This window comes from Mustelus asterias, chromosome 2 (assembly GCF_964213995.1).
Source record: "Mustelus asterias chromosome 2, sMusAst1.hap1.1, whole genome shotgun sequence".
Taxonomy (NCBI): domain Eukaryota; kingdom Metazoa; phylum Chordata; class Chondrichthyes; order Carcharhiniformes; family Triakidae; genus Mustelus; species Mustelus asterias.
Genome location: NC_135802.1, coordinates 40801669 through 40829340, shown reverse-complemented (window position 1 = coordinate 40829340; position 27672 = coordinate 40801669). Strand labels below are relative to the sequence as shown.

The 27672-nt window shown below is 41.4% G+C and overlaps 1 protein-coding gene across 5 annotated transcripts in view; it reads right to left on the bottom strand.

Annotated features, from left to right (window-relative positions):
- abi1a (abl-interactor 1a) overlaps nucleotides 1-27419 on the bottom strand; it is a 101835-nt gene extending 74416 nt beyond the window's left edge. For 3 of the 5 annotated variants that reach the window (XM_078233970.1, XM_078233988.1, XM_078233978.1), the window contains exons 1-2: nucleotides 27220-27403; nucleotides 1102-1269 (exon numbers count right to left, since the gene is read on the bottom strand). In XM_078233970.1, the coding sequence (XP_078090096.1) occupies nucleotides 1102-1269; nucleotides 27220-27336 (285 nt within the window). In that variant the 5' untranslated portion in view covers nucleotides 27337-27403. Of the gene's footprint in view, nucleotides 1-1101; nucleotides 1270-27219 lie in introns of all 5 variants that reach the window. The other 2 variants (XM_078233962.1, XM_078233953.1) reach the window with 2 other exon arrangements.
- Between the last annotated feature and the right edge of the window lie 253 nt (nucleotides 27420-27672).

The window sequence follows — 27672 nt, the reverse complement described above, 5'->3', positions numbered from 1 at the left end:
TTAATTAAATTAAATAATTTTAGATTACTCAAGTAATCAAAAAAAGGGATGAATACAATCTGGCAAGAGCAAAAATTAAGTACAAGTAGTTAGGAATTTAAGTAACACGAGTTACTCTAGGTGTGTGGGCAAGGTCAATTGGACATGCCAAATTGCCCCTTAATGTCAGGGGGATTAAAGGGGGTAAACACGTGGGTAAGAGGGAGAGAGCCTGGGTGAGATTGTCCTCGGTGCAGGGTTGATGGGCAAAAAGGCCTTCTACTGCACTGTAGGGATTCTATGATTCTGCTCCCAACATTAAGTCTAATCAGAAGAATACTGTAGTAAAAGACAGATCGAAAAGTACAGAATCATCTATACTTGCCAAAAGTTGAAGGGTTAAATTAACATTTCCATGTTTATCAAGTAGAATGTGAATCATGAGGAAAAAAATTGCAACAGCAAATTAAGGGTGGGAGATGAGTTTAAAATCAGATGCAAAATTAAATCATAGTACACCATTGTACAAATTTGGCAAAATAATTTAAGTATTGGTTATACATTCATAATTGCACATTGAGGCAACATTGCAATTTGTTACAATTAATGCAAAACATACCAATTGTTTTCTTAACTTTGGAAAGGAGACAAATTATTTTTTAATCCTGTTATATACATGCTTAAATACAATAAAGCTATTATTTTGCAGACATCATGGCAAGCCACTGCCAGAGGATCACAAAAAAACAAAATATCTGAACATCTTAAGAAAATAGATATTCCATAACCTTGAAAAGGTTATATAATTCTGTCCCTTCATGCCACATGGAGAAACAGTTTTATGTGATCGTTTCCAAGCATGGTAGAAGGGATTTGTTTTAGTAGCTAACTTACCAGAAGTCCATGGTTCATTAAAAATTAACAGGAAAACTTAATTGTCCCAACATAATAACCTATTCATGTTTGCAACATTGTAACAGAGTTCAATTTTAAAAAACTCAAAGGCGCAATAAACTTGTGATTAAATTCATTCTGCGCTTTACGATCCATCTATGATGAACCCATTAACAAAGGGGTTGTGCATATCTTGCATAAAAATTCACACTCAAATTTCATTGTTACCTGGGAGATATGGTTAATGGAAGACTCCATTCTCCGTAGTTGAGAGGCTTGAATATCCAGCAATTGGAGCACATTGTTAGCCAAAGCATTTATCTGGTATGCAACACTTGCAAGGGACTGGGTGGTGTATGCTTTTGTTTCCTCAAGGGCCTTTCTCTTGTCTTGGGCCTATAAAATAAAACACTCAGGAGATTAAATTTTTATAGCAAATAATAAACTATACATAATTTTAAAATTAGAAACTTCAGCAAGTATGACAATGACAATAACAACTTTACAAAACTGACTGCAACTGAATCATAAGTGTTTAAACAAGCTACTGATAGAAACTGCATTGTAGCTAGCTGCTTGGGAAGAGGTCTGTCAAAGTAATAGCAAACTGCATGGGTGCGCAAATAAATTTCATAAAATCAATTTGTGAATTTTGGATTGAAAGCATTTACTCTGAACTTCAAAAGATTCCTCAGGTGGACAAGTGTTGTGTAGATTGGGTTCTATGTTATAAACGTAACAGCATTGAAAGAATGCATTATCCTCTGGCAACATGCCCAGTTTCTAACAGAAACAAGAGAGAGAAAGTAATCAGCATTAAGTTATCACAACAGTCAATGCTGAAGAAAGACTGTAAAAATGAATTTGCAAGGAGGCAATAGAAGTATTAGAACCATAGAACATTACAGCACAGAAACAGGCCTTTTGGCCCTTCTTGCCTGTGCCGAACCATTTTTCTGCCTAGTCCCACTGACCTGCACCTGGACCATATCCCTCCACACCCCTCTCATCCATGTACCTGTCCAAGTTTTTCTTAAATGTTAAAAGTGAGCCCACATTCACCACTTTATCCGGCAGCTCATTCCACACTCCCACCACTCTCTGCGTGAAGAAGCCCCCCCCCTAATATTCCCTTTAAACTTTTCCCCTTTCACCCTTAACCCATGTCCTCTAGTTATTTTCTCCCCTAGCATCAGTGGAAAAAGCCTGCTTGCATTCACTCTATCTATACCTATCATAATTTTATTCACCTCTATCAAACCTCCCCTCATTCTCCTACGCTCCAGGGAATAAAGTCGTAACCTATTCAACCTTTCTCTAACTCAGTTTCTCAAGTCCCGGCAACATCCTTATAAACCTTCTCTGCACTCATTCAACCTTATTTACATCCTTCCTGTAATTATGCAGAACAAAAAATTGTTGAGAACCTTAACTGCAGCTCTTTGCAATTAATGCCAATTGTAACTAAAGCTTACACTTCTCAAAATAAAATTTACTTTTTTGGTTAAATTATGATTGAGCCAACCACGGATAACTTGACTCTCAACGTTACTCCTGGACGTCACCAAATGCTACAATGCAACTTTCCTCATGTCAGAAAAATCTTGAAGTGCAGTAACATTACAAGTAAATTATCTTTTGCATTTATCCAATGTAGACCAAAATGGGTTAGGTTCAGCCAATCTGAGGAGCTGCTTCCCTTATTCTGCATGGCTTAGGAGCAGATGCGGTGGTCAGTGTTTTAATGTCAAGTTTCCTAGCCAGTTCAATGCCCTTCTGGAGAAAGCAAGTGTAACTCCAGGATGCCACCCTAAACCTGTGCCAGCCAATATATCCTGGTGAGATACAAAGTGCTGCAGTACTGTATCAAGTCATGATTGAAACAAGTTAGTCTCACATATTAAATTAACTCTGTCAAAATGAATTCAAAATCACAATGGGGTACAAATTTCTTTGAAGCTAAACACAAACCCTACAATTTAAGAGTCAATTAAAATACATACTGTAATACACACGTCATTCTACCAAACACTAAAACAGTGCTATCAAGTACTGACAAACATGAGCAAAACCACATTCTTTCTAAACCACAATGTATATCTGAACAGACAGATAGTGAATCAAGACTTAACAATTTAAGACAAAAGGCACACGTCTGTAATCTCATCAGCTTTCAAGGTAGCGATGGTTCTGAAAATGTTTTGGGCAGCTTTTCAGTGAGCCACCCAAGGGAATATTCCAGAGTTGAACTGAAAAGACCAGGGACAAATGAAAGTAAAAATTACAGGCAATTCCAGGAGAATGCAACATAGAAGTAGAAAATTTACCACAGCAGCATGTCATTGAACCCAGTGACTGTGCCAACCAAAAAATATACACAAACAAGCCCCACTTTCCAGTTCATGGTCTATAACCCTGTATGGTTAGTTTTTCCAAGTGCACATCCAATTTTTTTTTGCCATGAGACAACAGGTCCTATACCCGTCATTTTCTGGGTCAATAAATTCCTCTAACCCTCTTGCGATTAATCTGTGCACCAGATTATGGACCTCTTTGCCAGGGGAAATGGATTCTAAGCACTTGATAACGTCTCCCTCAATTTCACACACCTTAATTAAGGTCTGTCCTCAGCCTCCTCTGTTCCAAGAAAATTAACCCCAAGTTATTTAATCTTCCCTCAAATAAAATTGCCCACTCCTGGCAACATCTTGTAAATCTCAGACTCTTGCTGTAATAGTGACTGGAACCATAAACAGTACTCCAACTGCGGCCTAGCTAGTATTTTATCTAGTTAAAAGATAGCATCCCTGCTTACGTTTGATGCCCAAGCTAATAAAGGCAAGTATCCCACTGTCACCTTGACTATATTATCTTGCTGCCCTGCTACTTTCAAGGATCTGTTGGCTTGCACACCAAGGTACGGTCCTCTTGTTGCTCATTTAAAACAATAGCTCTGCCAGGGCTGAAACCCGGAACAGTTGAACACTTCAAACGCACAAAAAGTCCAATGTACTCCACTGCACTATATGGCCCTGACACTTCCTATCATTTGTTTATTCCTTTGCCTTGTTTATCTTTCCCACCACCCAAAGTATGGATTACTGTTCTTCAGGACTTTTTCCAATATGGTGGCACAGTGGTTAGCATCACAGCGCCAAGGTCCGGGTTCAGTTCTAGTCTGAGTGACTCTATGGAGTGCTCTATGGAGCACTCTCCCCACCTGTGCAGATTTCCTCCAGCTGCTCCAGTTTCCTCCCACAATCCAAAGATGAGCAGGTTAGGCGGATTGGGCCTGGATAAGATGCTTTTTCCGAGAGTCGGTGCAGACCCAATTTGTCAAATGGCCTCCTTCTGTACTGCAGGGATTCAATGGATTTTACCTACCGAGGTTAGACCTGTAATTTCTTCGGCCATCTTTGCCTACCTTTGTAAACAATGGTGTTAACATCCATCATCAGCCTTCGCATTTCACCAATTAATGCCTCCAGTGCTCCTATTATTCCACTATTACCATGTTAGCAAGTATACACCAACTTCACTCTAATCTCAAGACCAAGTGCTAGGAAATTACTTTGAACAACCACCCTCAAGTTTTAGTTTCTTTTCAAGATTTATTTAATTCTTGACATTAAATTAGAAATGTTCTCAGTACAGGATGGCAACAAATGCACAACATTCTGACTGGAATGGTACTACTCAGCATGTGCAGTAATGGAAATAGCTTAGTGAAATGAGGTTTTGCCCAAGGCAACAGAAAATGAGTATAAGTCTATAATTGATAGATCTCAGTATGAAAAAAAATCCCACTATGCATTACTAAGTGTTCCTCTTTTTAGTAAATAGCCAAAAAGCATCTTGAGGAAAGTAGTGGTCAAGTCAAACTAGACTTTACACAATAATGTAAACTAATTTTAATTGCCAAGTCAGTGACTGAATTGGAAGATGAAATATGTTATACGTGGCACAGTAACTAAGACGGAAAGAGCGCTGGCTATGCCCAGGCCAGAGTGGCCAGAACCTTGGATTACAGGGGCAAAACCTCAAGGGGGATCCAATCACCTGATATATAAATGAATCCAATTAGATGGTTGAATCTGGGAGAATTTATGTCCTACCAATCACATACATACAAGCTACAGAATTTGTGAACTCAAGCAAGACTATTTGTTACCAGAGCACACCCATTTAAAGTGCTCTGATAACCAACCTAATACTGAACTACGATGCAGTCTGAAGCTAAATTTTGGGAAATGTGGTTCATCAGTACAAAAAAGGTAGTGTCAATTATACATTGAAAGTTGTCATGAAAAAGTTTAATCCAAGATCCAGATTCACACAGCAAGTTGAAAAATACAGTAAAATTCAAAGTTCTAGAGAGAGGAAAAAGCATCGCTAAAGAAGTTAACAGTTATGTACAAATTTAGTGTCACTGATTTGTTCCTCTTCTTATCGCCTAGCATTTAAAGATAAAAATAGGGATTGGTTTTTCTGGAAAGGTAAAATGCTCAAAGCAGTTGAGTACTTTTCAGGCTTTTTCTTGTTTCTTCAAGTGTGCTACTGGTTCCCAGGTTTTCCTGCCTGTTTAGAGATGTTAAGCTAACCATTACAGACAAAATGACACTATGCATAATTAGGATGTCACAGCAGACAGTCCGGGTGTGACATCCTACAAATGCACACTATATGCTGGGGGTAGTTTCCACTGTGAGCACAGATCAGCATGCTAAGTGCAAATGTGCTCAAAATTGCTGATTTTCATTCAGGTTTACATTCATTCATTTGAATATCACTGAACATAAATCTTCCAGGAACCAAACTTATGTTTTGTTACGGACACATTTTAGGATCAGATTATACTAGGTTACCACTCCAAAGTACATCAAGGACTTTTTTTTGCCAATTTGTTCTAATTAGCTCAAGTATTTTTGATGCCCATTAAAACAGTGGTTAGCACTGCTGCTTCACAGGCTTGGGTCACTGTCTGTGTGGAGTTTGCACATTCTCCTCGTGTATGCGTGGGTTTCCTCCAGGTGCTCCTGTTTCCTCCCACAGTCCAAAGATGTGCGGGTTAGGTTGATTGGCCATGCTAAAATTGCCCCTTAGTGTCCTGAGATGCGTCGGTTAGAGGGATTAGCGGGTAAATGTGTAGGGATATGGGGGTAGGGCCTGAGTGGGATTGTGGTCGGTGCAGATTCGATGGGCCAGATGGCCTCTTTCTGCACTATAAGGTTTCTATGATTCTATTACCTGTGAGCAATCTCTCAGAATCTACTGTGCAAGAGGCAGTTATTTGGCCTATCGAGCCTGCACCAACAATCACATCCAGATCCTAGCCCCGTAACCCCACATATTTACCCTCCTAGCCCCAATATCCCCCCCCCCCCCCCCCCCAAACTAAGGAGCAATTTAGCCTGGCCAATCAACCTAACCCGCACATCTTTGGACTGTGGAAGAAAAACGAAGCACTGAGATAAAAACCAATGCAGACATGAGGAGAACATGCAAACTCCACACAATGACCCGAGGCCGGAATCGAACCCAGGTCCCCTGGCATTGAGAGGCAGCAGTGCTAACTACTGTGCCACCGTGCTGCCTGTCTTAATTAACCTAATTTTAAGTAAATTATTTTGAAAACATGCAGAACTATTTACTATTTTGTGGTGTACATCAGTTGGTTTTAGTAAACATGTAAAGTCTTTTTAAAAAATAGATTAGTGCTCTCGGACCTTAAGCCCAATTTCTGAAGCCTCCCTGAAGGCCACCAACCAAGTGCAATTGGAAGAAACTCACTTAGAGTACTGAGGTGTGTAGGTTCGAGGGATTAGCGGGTAAATATGTAGGGATATGGGGGTAGGACCTGGGTGGGATTGTGGTCGGTGCAGACTCGATGGGCCAAATGGCCTCTTTCTGCACTGTAGGGTTTCTATGATTAATTCAATCTAGGGGCAAGACAGACTTCCAGCTCATTTTATTAAAAAAAGTAAAAGAATCACAAACTTGATTTATATCAGGCATTATTAGGACTTCAAACTCCTTGATGTTTTGAATACAGGGGCAAAACCAGCCCATTTAGTGGAAAATCTACCTCAGGATCTAATAAAACTTCAATTATCCTATTTTTGTGGCAGCAATGTGAAACTTGAATGTATTTTTGTACTTTAAGATTTTAGAAAACCATTTCCTGCCTTGCAATACTTCGATAAATTATTTTTTCTGCTTTTGACGGATTTATCTTTGAAATATTTGTAATTTAAGATATTGTTCAAGTTCTTCCATAAACAGTCTCAGTTTACCAAATAAATGTTGAACCTTTCCCCACCTGACAATCAAATCTCTCCCATCGCATCCACCTGGTTAATTTTTCAAATTCTCTAAATTGTTAAGTGTGAAAGACCATGCCAAATGAATAGAAAATTTATCAAACATTTTGAAATATGGATTTGCACATATCAGACCAACTTTGAGCCACAATTGTTGGCACTTCTCACTATTGAGCTTTCAAACTCAGCTGTGGATTGCAGACAATGAAGTACAACTTCAACAAGTAAAGCAAGCAGATCACCAAGTTGAATACAGTGCCAAGCTTGATCATTGATCTGTGCCAGGTTAAGTGCAGTAAGCATGCTTTGGTTTTGTTCGAAGTCACTGAGCTTGAAAAAGGAATACCTGAACTGGGTGGGCTGTTTTATGATGAAAGTTTGGACAGGCTTGGCTCGTATCCACTGGAGTCTAGAACAGCAAGAGGCAACTGGATTGATGCATACAAGATCTTGAGGGGTACTGACAGGGTGGATGGAGGGGATGTTTCCTCCTGGGGCAGAATCTAGGACTAAAGGTCACTGTTTAAAAATAAGGGGTGCCCATTTAACAGATAAGGAGGGTTGTGGGCCTTTTTCCTCAAAAGGCAGAGGAAGCAGTCTTTGAATATTTTTAAGACAGAGCTGGATAGATTCTTGGTAAGTAAGGCAGTGATAGGTTATCGGGAGTAGGCAGGATGCAGATTTGAGGTTGCTATTGAATCGGCCATTATTCTATTAAATGGCACAGCAAGTGCAGGAGACTGAACGACTCACTCCTCATTTGCATGTAGACATTTGCAGATTTGGTGACGTGCGAATTGCCCGAGGAAACTGCCAGATGGGGAGGCCACATTCCTCATCACACTACACTTGCAAAGAATTTAAAATAGTACTATTCTAATGCATACCAATCCTCCTCCAAATGACATAATATACCAAGGAAACAGCTGGGAAAGTCCCACCACTCAATGGCAGCCTGCCCTCAAAGCAGAGCAAAGCACTGCCATTTCACAAGTGAATGGATAAACTCAGAAGATCAAAGAGAAAAGTTTTATTACATACATAGCTCCCATAGCAATCTAATAGAAAGACACATGAAGTTTGATTTAGTTAACAAGGAATATCAACTGATCGTGGTGCTCATTCATTAAACTCAGCCACAATGGTATACTTAAACAATGATTGGTGCACTTGAAATGCAAGTACACAGTTCAATGGTGTGCTACTAAAACTTGTCTCACTAAATCAAGCAGTATCTTCAGGCCAAACTTTTAAAAATATTGACATACCAGACGTCACAACACCCTCAAGATTCACATGGAGATGGTCAAGAAATATTGCTATCTGAAATGAACTGAAAAAAGCTACCCAAGACACAAGAGGTCAGTTTGTTCAAGTGCGAAGAAAATACATTGAGGCAATTATTGCAAAGCACATATCGTGAATATACATTGACGCTTGACAGCCTGAGAAGTAAATTTCCCACACTTGGTCAACCATGTATCACAAACCCTTCCTGAAGTGCAGGACAAAACTGGAGGCAGCAGTGGAGGAGTTAAGGCATGTTGCAGCAACGCTGTGACACAAAGCGTGGTGTTTTAATACTGTAGTTCCATTTAATGCATTGTTCAGCATTTAGAATGAGGTATTTTTACTATTGGGAAGTAAAAAAGATCCCATGGCAAAACCAAAGTGTCAATCATTTCTATTATTTGCCAATTTTCAAATTAGGATTGCTTACTTTGCAGATTCCCTCTGTTTATATTCAAGCTGACAGCAGTGAGTCATAGCTGCTGGCATATGTTAAGCTGTAAAGTGACCAGTGAAATTACCCTGTCATTACAAATAATATACATTTTAGAATGTTGCGCTTGTGTAACTTCACACTCTAGTTATAAAGTCACTCGTGGCACAAAAAAAAGGTCATTTGGCCTAACAAGTGCACGCCAGCTCCCCCTGGAGTAATTCAGTCAATCCCGTTCACCTGCTCAAAAGCCCTTAAAGTTTATTTTCTTCCACGTGCCCATCAAATTTCCTTTAAAAATCATTGTTTCTGCTTCCACTATCATCACGGGTAATGTTCCAGGACATTACCAATTGCTGTTCTGCAATTTTTTGCACTACAAAGATCATGACATGATCCAAAATTAGAATCTGTACAAGCTCAATAACTCTTTACAAGTTACAGATATTCACTCCCAAAAAAAAATCAAGTTTCACTTAACCTAGTTCTCCTGACGCTATAGTATGACTCCTTGCAAAGACACCAATTATAAGCAAACCTGAAAATATATTTTAATCTTATTGAAACACAAGGTTTTGGAGGGAGCTTGACAGGGTAGACGTTGAGAGGTTGTTTCCTCTGTGGGGGAAATCTAAAATTAGACAGCAATTTAAAAATAAGGCTCGTCCAGAAGATGGAGGAGGAGGAGGAGAAACTTCTTCTCAGAGTTACTGGAATTATCTTTCCCGACAAGCAATGGAGGCTGGGCCACTGAATATATTCAAGGCAAAGTTAGAGAGATTGTTGATTGATAAAGGCTTCAAAGGTTATGGGGGTGCAGGCAGGAAAGTGGAGTTAAGCTCACAATAAGAACAGCCAAACACTATCAATCCTTCCACAGTTATTGCTGGGGAATAATGAACACCTTCAATTCTTGAAATAAGTGCATCAATAGTTTAAAAGCTCCTCTATACTCTATTCCTAAAGTAGAATTAAACATGTACAGATTGTTAAAAAATAATCTGGGTTGCAAAGACAGGTTGAGCACAAGACTGAATTTCTTTTTGTCTTACATTTAATGTATTGGTTCAGTTGTCTTCTGTATTTCTTTTTGAACTGTAATTGCAGCAGGATAAATTTATTGCATAATTGTTGTTGCAATATGGGTTAAACAATCTGGCCATTTCAGAGTGCTGCAGTTTGAGATCATTGACATTTCAGGTGTAGCTGACAACATTTATTAAAAGCCAATGCTTTAATTATTGGACACAAGATCAATGCTCTCGAGAATTTGTGCTTAAATACTATGCAAAACGACAGAAATGCTTTTCTCTTTACATGCTTGAAAAGTTAGCCGTCATGACAATCACCTATACATTTCAGAACCATTAGTTCTTGTTTCACCTTGCCTATCACAGAAGAAACAATGCCAGACTCAGTTTAAATCCCAACACAAAATCTTGCCAATATTTCCTCCTCTACCCTCTGAAGGAGGAACATATCTTGAGTTTCTTCACCTCCCTCCCAATTCAGGTGTAACGTTGCTGCCAGAACTCAAATCTATAGTCTGAAAAAAGGAATAAAGTAACAACATCAACCAGATGTTATATAGTCGTGAAATACAAGGGATTCTAATGGTGCTTGCATTTTTTGCAAGATATTTCCCCAGGGTCTGAAAAGGTTTTCTATCAAGAACAAAGTAAATCCTAACAACATTTTGGAGTACCTAGATCACATGGACTGCAACGGTTCAAGAAGACAGCTCACTATGAGCTTCTCAAGGTGGCAATTAGGGATAGACAACAGATGCAGAGCTAGCCAGTAATAGCAACATTCTGAGAATGTGAAAAATATTCACTTCCTGCTTCCAAAACGAAAATTTAAGACACAACTTGATCTGAAATTCAGAAAAAAATCAAAAATGCTCAAAACATTCAGTACGAGGAGAGGCGATGGCCTAGTGGTATTATACTCAGCTAATGTTCTGGGGATCCTGGTTCAAATCTCGCCATGGCAGATGGTGGAATTTGAATTCAATAAAAATATCTGGAATTAAGAATCTACTGATTACCATAAAACTATTGTTGATTATCCAGAAAAACCCATCTGGTTCACTAATGTCCTTTAGGGAAGGAAACATGTGACTGCCGAGCCACAGCATTGTGGTTAACTCTCAACTACCCTCGGGCAAACTAAGGATGGTAATAAATGCTGGCCAGCCAGTGACGCCCACGAATGAACATTTTTTTTTAAAGGAAAAAAAGTAAATTAACCCTTCAGGTACCGCTACATTCCTCCAATTCTGTCCCTTTACTCATGCCTTCAGCAGGTTAGGCTTTTCAGCTCTGGAATTCCCTCCCTAAACTCTCAACCACTCTCTCCTCTGTTAAAACACAGCTCAATACCTAATCTATCTCTACACAAGGCAAAAGCAGAAAACTGATGTCAGAAATGTGAAATAGATACTCAACAGGTCAGGCAGTATCTGGTGAAGAGAAAGATGTTAACAGAGTCGATGAGCTTTAATAAGCACTGGGCAAAGTTAGAAATGTAAAATGTTTTAAAATCAGGGGCAATGAAAGCTGTTCAGTTGGGGGGTGGGGGAGGCAGAGAGAAAACAGAAAGATCTGAGATAGGTTGGAAGTGACAAAACATTGCTGGTATAAGGCAAAAGTGGTAATGGGACAATTAAGAAAAAAAATAGAGTCTATAGAAATTGTAAAGCGCCACCAGCGCACAAGAGCAATTAGGAATGGGCAACAAACAGTGGCCTTGCCAGAAATACATTGCCGAAATGGTTTGTTTAGTACTAAGCAGGACAAACATGTTATGATCCCAGTTGGTGTTACGGCTGGATAGAAAGATCCCAAAATGCAAACTTGACTCAAAGACAGTAACCTTAATTTTTTTTTAAATAAACTAGGAGGAACAGAGATCCTTAGCTTTAAGAAAACATTAAAACATTGGATGGTGATACCATACTTCTCTACTCCCTCTTGGTTTAATACACAGATTTTAAGATTAACACAGATTACAAAGTACATTTTACGTTACGATGGTCTCATTAACACAAAGTCCCTTTAAACACACAGATTGGCTGTGGTCAAATACATACACTTCACTGAGCCCAAGTTAACGTCTGAATTTCTCCTCACAATTCCACCCCCCCCCCAATGATTCTCACATTAGAGTTTCCAAACTCCAAATATACTCTAAAACGATCTTCCACAACAATGCGTTCCATTCGCGGTTTGCATTCAGAAATCCAGTCCAGGCTTTCCAAATGACTCAAATAAAGCTTCCGCTTCACTTTTAACAATGAATCCAATATCCAGATTTTATCACTTCTTTAGAATTTCTGCCTTGAACTGTTGTACAAACTGTTCACAATTGCTTTAACTATCCATTCCCAGACGATATAAAGATGACATCAAACTTTTGATTTACCTCTGAAGTCCAATTTCCCACTAAATGTGGTTACTGCAATAGTCTCGAACTCAGAACATTTGGCTTACTTTTCCCCTTGAATTTTCCTGAACAATACCTTGGTCCCGACTCTCTTAAACAAATGTCTGACGACTGAAGTTATATCGCAATTCCCTGGTTATCTGGTTCTTTGGGAAGCCTACTGTGCGAGTTGAGTGTCCTTTCTTCAACTGCAATATATCCAACGAAAACAAAATCCAAAAAAACCTCTCCCCTAAAAGGCCCCGATTGCTAAGCAACCATTGCTACTTTTGCCAGCCTACCGATTCTTCATACCATAACCCTCTCTAAGCACAATAGAAACAGTTGTAATTGAAACCAATTCTACACAGAATCTAACTACAAGTTTTCCCTTCCAGGCACAGAAACATTACATTAAACCCACTTAAAACTATACACTATTGCCAATGTTTACCAATACAAATCACTTAAAACTATTTGAAAAATCACAACAATTTTTACTACAGGAGAAAAGGTTGCTGCTTCGTTGGCAAGTTGACTGATTAGTCAAAGCATTGTCAAGAAGAAATTAACAAGGAACTATAGGCCCAAACTTCTGGCAAGTCAAAGATGATGCAAGGCTCAAACATATTCCTGTTTGTAAAGGAGGCTTTCTGCTTACAAATGCATGTCACTTCTATCGAATGCAAATGAACCACATTACAAGCTCAACTGATTATCTTAAATTGGTAGTGTAGCTACTGTGCACTCAGGATTGTTCAACAACTGCTGTCCAATCATAGGATAACATCTAACAGGAGACATTTTGTTCTGGATTTTGCAAGATAAGTGCTAGTTAAGTACTCAATCATAAAATCCCTACAGTGCAGAAGACGACCATTTGGCCCATCGAGCCTGCACCAACCACAATCCCACCCAGGCCTTATCCCAACTTATTTACCCTGCTAACCCCCAGGCACAAGGGTCAATTTAGCATGGCCAAACATAACCTGCACATCTTTGGACAGTGGGAGGAAACAAGAGCACTCGGAGGAAACACACGCAGACACGGGGAGAATATGCAAACTCCACACAGACAGTGACCCAAGGCTGGAATTGAACCTGGGTCCCTGGAGCCAAGAGGCAACAGTGCTAACCACTGTGCCACCCTGTCTGCACTTTATTACGACCACCAAAGGGATGCGTTGTCTGATTCGATCGGACAATCATTGAGATGTACAGCCTATATTACTGGCATCACACCAGCACTGAAACTCATATGTTGCTCACTTGCATGGCAAGCAGAACATCTTTTTGGGCAGACAGTAGCATGCTACTGGTGGAAAATATTATTTGTCGACCATGGCACTGGGTCAGTGTGAAACTGCTTGCTTAATCTGCTCAGATTTTGCGATACTTTGCGTGTCCAGGATTATTCAAGGCAGACGATGCACACTGCAGGTCTGAAAGTGGCAGCCTTTGGCCCATTTGCAAGTTTGCACAATACACAACCAACAGTGATCTGATCACAATAGCCAATATCCCACAGGATGGTTTTGTAGCACTCTATTTTGGCCATATCAATAGGTACTGTTTTACCGTAGCTCAGCTTTTGGTACTTGACCACGTATCTCATCAGGCTCATCATCAAGTTTTGTTCAATAATGCTCCTGTCAACCAACTTGGATCATTTTAACATTTAAAGGTATCATAAGAATGCAAGTTGCTGTTGCCTAATCAATGGTTAATGTTTGGAGTTTGGGAGATGGAGAAGGGACATAAAAGACAAAAGGCATCACTGTCATCAACTTGTACCTAAGAAAATTCTTGCTACTTACATTTGGTATTCTAAAGGATAGCTGTGTAATTATATACAAGTCATTTCCAAACTGGAAGGTGTTGAGAAAGGCTATTTGGACCTGCATAACACTAAGGGTGAAGGGTTGGCAGTTATAAATCTGTCACTGAGTCATGGCTGCAATTACACACTGAATTTTTTTAAATTGTGATTTTTCTTACAAGACATCATTGTAGCAATACACTAATTAAGGGCAATGACAAGCAGGATGAAAGTAATCTTAAAATATAACGCATTTGGAATTCCACCTGTAGTAACAAGTTTACATTAATAATTTGGTACAACGTCAGCAATAGGGAATTTTACAGCTTTCAGAAGACAATTTTTCATTAGTCGGTTAGCTGAGCACAGGAATGGGATTCCCCATCACACAAGATTAAGTATGTTGTCCTTCTACTTTAATTGATAAACAATTAAAACAAATGGCCAAATTTCACAAGATTGTGCACTGATGAATTTCCCTGCTGGTTCAGGGAACTAGGGAATGTGTGGCACGATGGCACAAGGTTAGCACTGCTGCCTCACAACATCAATTCTGGCCTCATGTGACCATGTGGAGTTTGCACATTCTCCCAGTGTCTGCATGGGTTTCCACCAGATACTCTAGTTTCTTCCCACAGTCCAAAGATGTGTGGGTTAGATTGATCGACCCTGCCCCTCAGTGTCAGGGTAAATACGCGGGGTTACAGGGATAGGGCCTGGGTGGATTGTTGCCGGTACAGGCTCGATGGGTGGAATAGCCTGCTTCTGCACTGTAGGCAATGACTCAGAAGCATTGCTGATCTTTATGAAACATTTAGTAAAAGACTGGGCCTTGTGATTGGGGACTCCACAATTAAGGGGACAGATAGGAGGGTCGGAACTAAAGGTAGGGACTCAGGGTTGGTGTGTTGCCTACCAGGGGCTGGGGTCCGGGATGTGTCTGACAGGGTATTCAGGACTCTTAGGGGGGAGGGAGATAAACCACAAGTTATTGTACATGTGGGGACACACGACATAGGGAGGATAGGGGAAGGGGATATTAGGCAGGGATTTATGGAGTTGGGGTGGAAACTAAAGGCCAAGACTGACAGAGTGGTTATCTCTGGACTCTTGCCTGTACCACGGGATAGTTTAGAGAGGAATAGGGAGAGGGAAGGTTTGAATTCATGGCTGAGGGGATGGTGCAGGAGGGAGGGGTTCAGGTACTTAAGCAATTGGGGCTCGTACTGGGGAAGGTGTGACCTCTATGAGAAGGATGGTCTACACCTTAATCAGAAGGGGACCAATATCCTGGGGGGTAAATTTGCTAAGGCCATGCAGGGAGGTTTAAACTGATTCGGGGGGGGGGGAGGGATCCTGAGTAGTGGGGCTGAAAGTGAGGGATGCATGGATGGGGACTGCAATGCACGGCATTGCAGAGGTGGGGTGGAGCAGGGTTTGAAATGTGTATACTTCAATGCCAGGAGTATTCGCAATAAAGTGGGTGAACTTGCAGCGTGGATCAGTACCTGGGACTTCGATGTTGTGGCTATTTCAGAGACATGGATAGAGCAGGGGCAGGAATGGATGCTGCAGGTCCCGGGGTTCAAATGTTTTAGTCGAAGTAGGGAAGGAGGTAGAAGAGGGGGAGGGGTAGCATTATTGGTCAGAGATTGTATCACAGTGTCAGAGAGGAGGTTTGATGAGGACTTATCTGTTGAGGTAGTATGGGCGGAGATTAGAAATAGGAGAGGAGAGGTCACCCTGTTGGGAGTCTTTTATAGACCTCCTAAAAGTTCTAGAGAGGTTGAGGAAAGGATTGCGGAGTCAATCCTGCTTAGGAGTGAAAGTAATAGGGCAATTGTTATGGGGGATTTTAACTTGACTAATATTGACTGGAATTGTTATAGCTCTAGCTCGTTAAAGGGGTCAGTTTTTGTTCAAAGCGTGCAGGAAGGTTTTTTGACTCAGTATGTAGACAGGCCAACTAGAGGTGAGGCTATATTGGATCTGGTGCTGGGAAATGAGCCAGACCAGGTGCTAGACTTGGAAGTTGGTGTGCATTTTGGTGATAGTGACCACAATTCGGTTACGTTCACCTTAGTGATGGAAAGGGATAGGCATGAACCTCGGGCCAGTGGTTTTAGCTGGGGGAAGGGTAATTATGAGGCTATTAGGAGAGAATTAGGAAACATAGGTTGGACTAGGAGATTACAGGGACTGGGAACGTCCGACATGTGGAGTTTTTTCAAGGAGCAGCTACTGCGAGTCTGTGATAGGTATGTCCCTGTCAGGCAAGGAGGAATTGGTAGGGCTAGGGAACCGTGGTGCACCAAAAAAGTTTCTTTGTTGGTTAAAAAGAAAAAGGAGGCTTATGTTCGGATGAGACGTGAGCACTCGGGTAGTGCACTAGAAAGCTTTAGATTGGCTAAGAGGGAGTTGAAGAGCGAGCTTAGAAGGGCTAAAAGGGGACATGAGAAGACTGTGGCGGATAGGGTTAAAGAGAATCCTAAGGCGTTCTATAGGTATGTCAAGAACAGAAGGTTGGTTAGGGCAAGTTTAGGGCCAGTTATAGATGGCAGAGGGAAGTTATGTGTGGAACCGGAGGAGATTGGTGAAGCATTGAACCAATATTTCTCTTCGGTGTTCACGCAAGGGGACATGAATATAGCTGAGGAGGACACTGGGTTGCAAGGGAGTAGAATAGACAGTATTACAGTTGATAAGGAGGATGTGCAGGATATTCTGGAGGGTCTGAAAATAGATAAATCCCCTGGTCCGGATGGGATTTATCCAAGGATTCTCTGGGAGGCAAGAGAAGTGATTGCAGAGCCTCTGGCTCTGATCTTCAGGTCGTCGTTGGCCTCTGGTATAGTACCAGAAGATTGGAGGTTAGCGAATGTTGTCCCATTGTTTAAGAAGGGGAACAGAGACTTCCCCGGGAATTATAGACCGGTGAGTCTCACTTCTGTTGTCGGCAAGATGTTGGAAAAAATTATAAGGGATAGGATTTATAGTTATTTGGAGAGTAATGAATTGATAGGTGATAGTCAGCATGGTTTTGTGGCAGGTAGGTCGTGCCTTACTAACCTTATTGAGTTTTTTGAGAAAGTGACCAAGGAGGTGGATGGGGGCAAGGCAGTGGACGTGGTATATATGGATTTTAGTAAGGCGTTTGATAAGGTTCACCATGGTAGGCTTCTGCAGAAAATGCAGATGTATGGGATTGGGGGTGATCTAGGAAATTGGATCAGGAATTGGCTAGCGGATAGGAAACAGAGGGTGGTGGTTGATAGTAAATATTCATCATGGAGTGCGGTTACAAGTGGTGTACCTCAGGGATCTGTTTTGGGGCCACTGCTGTTTGTAATATTTATTAATGATCTGGATGAGGGTATAGTTGGGTGGATTAGCAAATTTGCTGATGACACCAAAGTCGGTGGTGTGGTAGACAGTGAGGAAGGGTGTCGTAGTCTGCAGGAAGACTTAGACAGGTTGCAAAGTTGGGCCGAGAGGTGGCGGATGGAGTTTAATGCGGAGAAGTGTGAGGTAATTCACTTTGGTAGGAATAACAGATGTGTTGAGTATAGGGCTAACGGGAGGACTTTGAATAGTGTGGAGGAGCAGAGGGATCTAGGTGTATGTGTGCATAGATCCCTGAAAGTTGGGAATCAAGTAGATAAGGTTGTTAAGAAGGCATATGGTGTCTTGGCGTTTATTGGTAGGGGGATTGAATTTAGGAGTCGTAGCGTTATGTTGCAACTGTACACAACTCTGGTGCGGCCGCACTTGGAGTACTGTGTGCAGTTCTGGTCCCCACATTACAGGAAGGATGTGGAGGCTTTGGAGAGGGTGCAGAGGAGGTTTACCAGGATGTTGCCTGGTATGGAGGGGAGATCCTATGAGGAGAGGCTGAGGGATTTGGGATTGTTTTCGCTGGAAAGGCGGCGGCTAAGAGGGGATCTTATTGAAACATATAAGATGATTAGAGGTTTAGATAGGGTGGATAGTGATAGCCTTTTTCCTCTGATGGAGAAATCCAGCACGAGGGGGCATGGCTTTAAATTGAGGGGGGGTAGTTATAGAACCGATGTCAGGGGTAGGTTCTTTACCCAGAGGGTGGTGAGGGATTGGAATGCCCTGCCAGCATCAGTAGTAAATGCGCCTAGTTTGGGGGCGTTTAAGAGATCCGTAGATAGGTTCATGGACGAAAAGAAATTGGTTTAGGTTGGAGGGTCACAGTTTTTTTTTAACTGGTCGGTGCAACATCGTGGGCCGAAGGGCCTGTTCTGCGCTGTAATGTTCTATGTTCTATTTAAATACAATACCAAGATCCTCAGCAAAAAGTACACAATCCTGAACTCAAATATCTAACATCTTGAAATCAAACCAAAAGCTGGTTTACTAATACTAGCACGAACATAGATGTTGGCACTGGAACTGTAATCATCTGCTTACCAAAGCTATTCTGTACTGCCACTTCAATCTGCAGTTCATATATAGACTGCAAGGGAGGTTCAGCTGAGGCTATACAATGTAAACCCAAAGCAAAATTCTGAGCACACAACTCAAGCAACTACAAAATACAAAGCCTGGATATCTGTGGCATATCAATCATACAGGGAGCTCATCCTGCAAACGTGCTGCAGTAGTTTGACTTGGATGCTGAACTGCGACTATATCCAAACTGTGAACTCACAAAGAAAATAAATGTCAAAGACATTTGAGTGAATGACCACAGTCCTTACAGTCAAGATCACAACACAGCAAGAGTAAGAGTTTTGAAGAGGAAAAACAATAAACTAACATGTTAGAAGAGAATCATTCTTTTAAAGTATAATAAAAGATTGTCAAACAATCCAGCTGAATCTCAGACAAGCATACCAATTCTCAAGTTCAACTATTAGTGTCACAAGTAGGGTTACATTCACACTTCAACAAAGTTAGTGAAAATTCCCTTGTCACCAAACTCCGGTGCCTGTTCGTGTACACTGAGGGAGAATTTAGCATGGCCAATGCATGTAACCTGCACATCTTTGGACTGTGGGAGGAAACCGGAGCACCAAGGAAACCCACGCAGACACAGGGAGAATGTGCAAACTTCACACAGACACTGACCCAAGACAGGAATCGAACCCGGGTCCCTGGCACTGAGACAGCAGTGCTAACCACTGTGCTACCATGCCACCTTACTGTGATCAAGAAATAAATCAATTTCCAAATTCCTTAGTGAACTTGTATAGAAAATATACGTTTAAAATACCTAAAATGAATCAGTTATTTAAAATTAGTACCTACAGAAAATACAAACATTTCCTAAAATCTGAAATTTTGGTTTTCTACTGCATCGTGGACATATACTAAACAACCAAGTCCTTTAAAATCAAAATCATAAATGCAAACCAAAGATTTATGGGTGCTCAACAGACACCATAGCTACTGCCAGCTCTATTAACCATTGTTGGGTTGGCAAACCAATGCACATCCACCCATTTTCAGTAGCTCAAAACAAAAAGCCAACAGGTTAAGGATCCAAATTTGTTGTGCAAACTATAGCATCAAGTGTTTGACACCAGAAGGCCTATGCAAGTCAACACAACCCTTCTGCCTCTGTAGCAGATTGCTGTCCTGCCTAAGTTTATGTGTTACTGTGACAGGTACTGACATGCAAGCACTAATCACAAACTAACAAAGATTGGCAAGCAAAGCTTACCCAGCACAACGGATTTTGAACCTAAACTTGCAACTTTTAAACTATTATGCAGATTTTTATCTTCCCTACTGTAGAGCACATTCCTTACTGTTCGTTGTCTCAAATTTAACCTGATTATTTTGAACTCTAGCCCTCTGCCAAATACCACTACTTTTGTATGACATGCAAATTTTGATACCTTGCTCCCTGTAGCCACATCCATATTTTAAAAACACCAAGTGGAAAGAAATTGCATCACCCGAGATAATTTCAAACTCTTTGCAATCAATTAACCCTAACCTGTCCAACCAGCTTTCTCTGTACCACACTTCTTCAGCCAAACAGCAATTTTTCCAACAATCCTCATGGAACACTTAAAACAGCAACTGAAATTTCACATACACATTACAAAATCTGTTTTTTAGTCACTTCAAAAAATATCACTCGACATCTACCTGGCTGCTTTTGAGGGTGTGATCATTTTGAATTCAAAGCACATTAGAATTCCACTGATGCCTGCTGAAGTGCATCAAGACTGAGTAAAAAGGACAGGATCATATTTTGAAGCCCCAGAAGTCAAATACCTCTCTCTCATTATGCATAAAAGAGCAGCCACTTCCTTTGACACACAAAATGAAAGTTGCTCAAGTTTTAGTAGCATTACTAAATCAGCTAATCCTGGAAGTCACCATTAGTCAGAGTTTCAACCTCACCAGCCACACAATTACCTTGGAGATTAAAATATTTTGCAGCAACTGGAATACCACCTGGCTCCCCCAAACCATTCTACAACCTACAAGGCAGAATGTGATGGAATACTTTTGATGGATGAGCTTATTTGGTATTCCAGCTGCAACACCATTCAGGACAAAGCTGCACTTTTTATCAGCAGCCCCCCAATTACTTTAAATCTTCACTCACACCAGCAGCATCAGACCCCCAACTACAATAAGTACCATCACACGATGCACTAAACATCTTATTTTGACAGTACCTCATAGGAAACACTATGACCTCCAATTCACATACCATCCTGACAGAGATACAATCTATTTCCTTCAGTTCTGCTGGGCTAAAATACTGGGACTGCCTACTCAACAGAATTGTGCAAATACCTTTGCCACATGAATGCAGTGGTTCAAGTCGGTAGCCCATAAGCACCTCAAAAATCATCTTTCTTACTATGCAGGTTTTAACTTTTCAATAGGTGTGGCTCCATCAATGTTAATTGTCTTCCAGGACCAATCTTTTCGACGAACCAAATAAACTAAATCAAATTAACAAAGGGACAAATTAAAAGGGACAGCTCCCAAAAGGAAGGGAACTGCCCAAAACAAAAGACAAAGTGGAAAGGAAACTTAAAAACATCAAATCAAAATGCGATTAACAGGGTCAATAATGCACACCAGTCCCTGCAGTGCCCAGTGGGCATGGAAGGCACTGCCTTCCAGGAGCTAGCACAACCATCTTACCCTTGATAGCAAGTCATCCAAACCTCAAAACAATTGCAAATTATGATTAGTTGAGGCATTAGAGATCTTTGCATCTATCACTGCCCAACAACAAAGCATGCACATCTTAAACAAGTGTAGCTAAAAGGAATCAAGTACAAGGCCCTAGCTTATTTTCCTTCCGAAACAAGGGCCAATGATGCTAGTTAACCACATTAAAAATGCAGAATCTTCTTATTCTAGTCTATGTTACTGGACTAATGAATACCATACACCATTGAGTCACTGTGGGAGCCCTAGGGAGAGCGAAACTACATTTCAATGGGACAAGATCAACACCACTAAATATTCTTCCACCACAAGATATGGCCAATCAACCAAATATGGGGAGATGTGGTGGAATGGTAATGTCACTGGACTAGTAATCAAAAGGCCCAGCGAATGCCCTGAAGACAGGTTTAAATCCCACTACAGTATCTGGTAGAATTTAAATTCAATTAATAAATCTGGCATATAAAACTCATCTTAGTAATGGTGACCATGAAACTATTGATTGCTATAAAAACCCATCTGGTTCACTAATGTCCATTAGGGAATGAAATCTGCTAATCCTTATCGGGTACATACATATGAAATGAGAAGTAGGCCATTCAGCTCCTCAAACCTGCTCCATCATTCAACAAGATCATGGCTGATCTGTGTTTCAAATTCTACATGCCCATCTGTCTGATTACTTTTGATTCCATTGCCTAACAAGAATCTAATAACTACCACCTCAAAAATAGTGACTCACTCTTCTGAACTCAAGTGGAAACAAGCCCAGTCTGTCCAACCTTTCCTCAAGACATTCAAGTTATCAATCCAATAAACCTCCTCTGAACTGCCCCCAAGTCATTTACATTCATCTTTAAATGAGACTAAAACTGCACACAATATTCAAGATGTGGTCTCACCAATGCCCTGTAAAATTGAAGCACAATATCTTTACTTTTGTGTTCAATTCCTCTCATAGTAAAAGATAGCATTCCATTAGCCTTAATTACTTGTGCCTGTATACTAACTTTTTGCGACTTATGCAGTAGAACACCTAGCTGCCTTTGCACCTTGGAATTCTGCAGTTGACCCCTGTTTAAGTAATATTGTCTTATTTGTCCTGCCAAAATGATTTTCCTACACTATACTACATCTGCCAAATTTTTGCCCATTCACTCAACCTATCTATATCTGTCTGCAACTTCCTTATGGCCGCTTCACAGCATACTTTCCTACCTAAGATAAAAGCAAAATACTGCGGATGCTGGAATCTGAAACAGAAAATACTGGAACATCTCAGCAGATCTGACAGCATCTGTGGGGGGAGAATAGAGCCAACGTTTTGAGCAGCTCTGAGATTTTCCAGCATTTCTTGCTTCTGATACTTTCCTACATATCTTTGTCATCTATAAATTTAGCTATCATGCTTTTGCTCTCCTTGCTCAAGTCACTGTCAAAGTCATTGAAGTCTGCCCTGCATGTGACTACAGATCCACAGCAATGTGGTTGACTCTTGACTGTCCCATTCAAGGCCAATTAGGGTAGGGCAACAAAAATTGGCTTTGCCAGCAATGTCCACATCCCATGAAAGAATAACTAAGTGTTTAGTGACAGCTTCTAGTCACCTGCCTTGTCTGTGTCTGATCAATGGGCAGTGTGTAATAGGGTGCCAAGCAAGCACAGATAACATGACGTAGTGTCCAAGTTACTTTTGGATTTTGTTACAAGTACTGGGATTTATGTCTAGAGGAATAAAATTTGGGTTATGCCAAACCCGAATAAAATCTTGGCCAAACCACACTTGTGAGCACTGCGGATGGTTCTTTTTTCCTCTAGGAGGATATGAGGCACGAGAGGTTTAAGAAAGATCAACCACGATGATACCAAGAGATTATACCTTTCAGGAATGCAATAATCAGTGGCTCATTCCTCCAGAAGGGGACACTGACAGATGACCTGATGTTTGTATTCATGAAAGGATTTGACAATGTACTCATGGAGAAAACTTTTCCACTAGCATGAAAGTTCAGACTAGAGAACATAAATAAGATCACTAAATTCCAATATGGATTTCAGAAGAGGCTTTTTCTTTAACCCAGAGAGCTAAATGTGCTACCATACGCTGCAGTTCAGGCAACAAGCATAGATAAATGTAAGAGGAAACTAAACTGGCAGTGAGATTAGATGAAGGGTGGGAGGAGGCTCAGTGCATTAACATGGACCTGCTGGGCTAAATGGCCTATTTGCACTGTAAATTACATGCAATATATTTACTTTTCATCTCCCCGATACAGCACTGTGGACCTTTCAGTCAAGTGATGTAAATAAAGCTGCCAATCTACCAACACAATGCTGGTGCAAAGGTTATAACATTTAAATGTTGGTCAGGTGATGGTAGAACATTTCTGGTTAAAATCTATTCAGGAGAAATAGAGCAGCATAAAGTGTGGCGGTGTTCATGCACTCAATCATTGCACTGGATTGCAAGACTATGATGAGGAGTGGTTTTAAAAAATATTTGGCTAGTATTAAGTAACATTATATACTCAATTTGGAGCATGTGGACTGTGTCGAGGCAATAGAAGTGTAAAGGTACAGTCACAATAAAATTTGGTTATCCAAGACTTGCAAGTGCAACTTGCCCATCAAAACCAAGCGTGATTTCACCATCCAACAAGCCTCACAAGGAGGCAAAGACATTCTGCGATCAGTGAAGTGTATATTCTGTGGAGACAGGTCAACCAACCTGGTCATCTGTGGTGTGTTTGCCTGTAGGATGAAACTGCTGATAAGAAAAGTTACATACAACATGTAATACATAGTCAAGGCTTGCAGACACCTATTCTGATAAGATACACAAAAGGATCGACAACTGCTGGGGGTGGAAACGACAAAGAATACCAGAGGAACAACTGGACAGTGTTTTGAAGCTGTATAGATGAACAGCACCCCCCTCACTTGAAAGAAATATTCCAGTATGTCCCACTGAAGTTATAAAACCGGAAGCACAAAAGTGATTGGTGCTGGCCCTTAAGATCAACAGGAAGAGGAACAAAGACAGAATTAGCAGCTTGATCCATAAACCGTGTTGAAAAAAATGATTTGCACTTTATATGTCAACTTTATTCATAAAAATTATAGAAATAAGTTACAAAGTATATGTTTGGAAAAAGGCGGAGCAGCAGTTTGATCAACTGACATTCAACTACAGATTAAGTTAAGGGAACTCTAAGACACAAAATTGCACACTACTCATCCTATGTCTGAAAACAAAAAATGAACCATAAATTGAACTTAGGAGTTGTCAAATGTGCAATCCTAGAGACAAAGAACTTGAGAGGAGGATATAGATTTACCTTGCAGAAGATTAAAAAAAAATCAGGAAAACAAAATCAGGAATAGTACCAGAATAATAGGTACTTAAATAACATATACAGGAAAGGAGGGAGGTCTACAGTCTGTCCAAGGCTATTTTGTAGGTATGTTTATTCTAGTATTGAGATAATTCAGGTGGAATGTCTCTAATTCTAGGCAAGGAATCCTTTAGAATAGGAGACATCTTAAAAATAACAACCCCTGTAACAATGGACATGTAAAATGGCAACTAATGTGACAAATGTGCCAGCATTTTCTAAGAAAATATTTGAGTGCATGGTGGCTTCTGGTGCATGTACACAAGTGCCATTAAAAACAGAACAGGAGCAGATGTAGGGAAAAGAAAACTGGGACCAGTTTAAAACAAAAACGCTAGAACTTCAGGACTTGACAACAAAATGTGAAAAATCACTGATTAGGCAAGTGTCAACATGGCTTTGTGAAAGATTAACCATGTTTGCCTAGTTCAAGGGTGTAACTAGCAGGGTTGTTCAAAGAAAACCTGTAGATGTAGTATACTTGTATTTTCAGAAGACATTTGGTGAAGGTGTCAGTGGAGCTCCTGTTACATAAGTAACGGATCAGCATGGATTGAGAATTGAAGAGAAAACAGTAGGAAAAACAGGTCATTTTTGGGATGGCAGGACGCAACTGGTACTGGAAAGATCAGTATTTGGGCCGCAACTATTTACAATTTGTATTAATTACTTTGATGAGGGGAACTAAGTACAATGTCCCAAGTGTGCTGAAAGTACAGAACTAGATGGAAAAGCAAGCTGAGGAGCTTGTAAAGAGCCTGCAAAAGGACACAAGTTGCTTAAGTGACTGGAAAGTGTATGACAATGTAAGTTGAACTAGACTATTCGCAAACTGATTTCATTAGAATCTGAGCTTTTCCTAATCCAACCCAACCTTTCAGTCACCAATCCCTGCCCAGCTCATCCACTACTGAAACCTCAAAAATGTCTATTCCAAAAGCTGCCTTTGGCCACATTCCATCTTCTACTCTCTGTAGCCTTAAGCTCATACAAGACCTATTCACCCATCAGCCTTGACCTTGCTAACCTAGATCTCTCTACAACCTCCTCCAGTTCTACAACACACCAAAAATTCTGTGGCCTGTAGCTCAGGGTTCATTTGCACCCCCCACACTGATAGCAAACCTTCAACCAGCCCGACCCCAAGTTTCGAAAATCCAGCGGTTTTAATTTATTTGGCTCAGTATCAACTTTTGTCATGTCACACTCAGGAATGCATCTCAAAAGCATGTCAGATGTTAAAAGTTCTGGAAACCGCTTAAAGTGACAAAAGTTAAGTGTAGGTAGACCACATGGAAAGTGAGCAAGAGATCTTAAGTCATAAATATACTTCGTTCTAATAAATTTTAGAAGTAATGTCTTATGTAGCCCGATCAACATAGCCTGCATAGTTGACAAGTCGGACTACGTGTTGCAACTTCTGTCTGCCTCTTTGATTATCACATTTCCGTCTGAGGAAAAAACAAATGCTACATTGGCTTCCTACGTATTTGGCGCATCAAACTATCTCCCGGGTGGAGTTCGACATCTCATCCGGTTACTGGCGACCTCGAAGTAAAGCAAAACTACACACACGGCCATCAAACAACGAGCTTCAACACCCACATGCCCGAGGAATTTATCAAGATTTTTAAAAAGTAAGAGGGGAAAAATCTCCTGGGGGAGGAGGAGCGGGCGCGGGAGGAACCTTCTCCTGTCGAAACAAGATCTGCTCTAAAACCAGTTTCACACGAAACTTGTCCCGGGGACACTTTTTCCCTTCAAAATGTTGCCCAACCTAGGCAAGGTAAACGTTGCTCAATTGAGACATATTTCCCCTGTTTACGATTACAAAACCCAGCACTTATCGCAGTCTTCGGACAGATAATTTGAGAAGAAACACCGAAATTCATATCTCTCACACACAGGATCGATCAATGCAAAGAATAACCGGAATCTCTTGGAAAGCTGCAGATCTTGACCGAATAAAAACAAAGCGGGGAGAAGAAGAGCTTGCCACAAAAGAACAAAAGCTGTTAATAAAATCATTAGTTGAAATTGTAAGAGTAGGTAGGCACCGCCACAGCCGGGGGGAGATTATTGGGAGAGGGAGAGTCCCGCCGACTTACCCCAAGAATCAGAGCAGAGGCACACCCTCCGGGACACATAGGCTGGAGCTCAAACGTGGTGATAAACCCAGCGGCAGCCCACTCTAGCACAAAGTGAGTTTAAAAGCCACAGAAAGAAGGGGGGGAACCTCCGCCTTCAGTCAGCTCTGGGCCGGACCCGATAATCACCGAGCAACCCCAGGGGGGCGGGGGGGAAGAGAGGCGGTCGACCCCGGGCTGAGGGACCGAAGGGAAGGGGGTGGAGTGCGGGGCCCTGGCCGCGGGGACGGTGTGTGAGAGAGACAGCGGGGCAGGGCCGGGGGAGTTGCTGGCGGTGCCGCTGCCGCTGCCGCGCTCTCTCTCTCTCCTTTTCCTCCCGCTCGCCCAGCCGCCTCAGCCTCACCTGGACATAGTTGTTCTCGCAGTAATCAGCCACGCGGCCCAGGTTCTGGTAACTCTCAATCAGCGCCCTCTTGCCGGCGGGGATTTCCTCCTCGAGTAACATCTGCAGCTCTGCCATCTTACATCTTTCTGCATCGCTTTATCCCTCCCTCCCCGCCAGCTCGCGCCCGCCCTGGTTACTCCCTCCCAACCACGCAGGGCACTCTGGGACTACGAGCCTCGCTCTCGCCGCCCGCCCGTGAACTCTCACCCGCCGGTCCCCGGCCGCAAAGCATGCTGGTAGCTGTAGTCATGATGTGGAGATGCCGGCGTTGGACTGGGGTAAGCACAGTAAGAAGTCTCACAACACCAGGTTAAAGTCCAACAGGTTTATTTGGTAGCAATTTGCTACCAAATAAACCTGTTGGACTTTAACCTGGTGTTGTGAGACTTCTTACGGTAGCTGTCGTCCCAG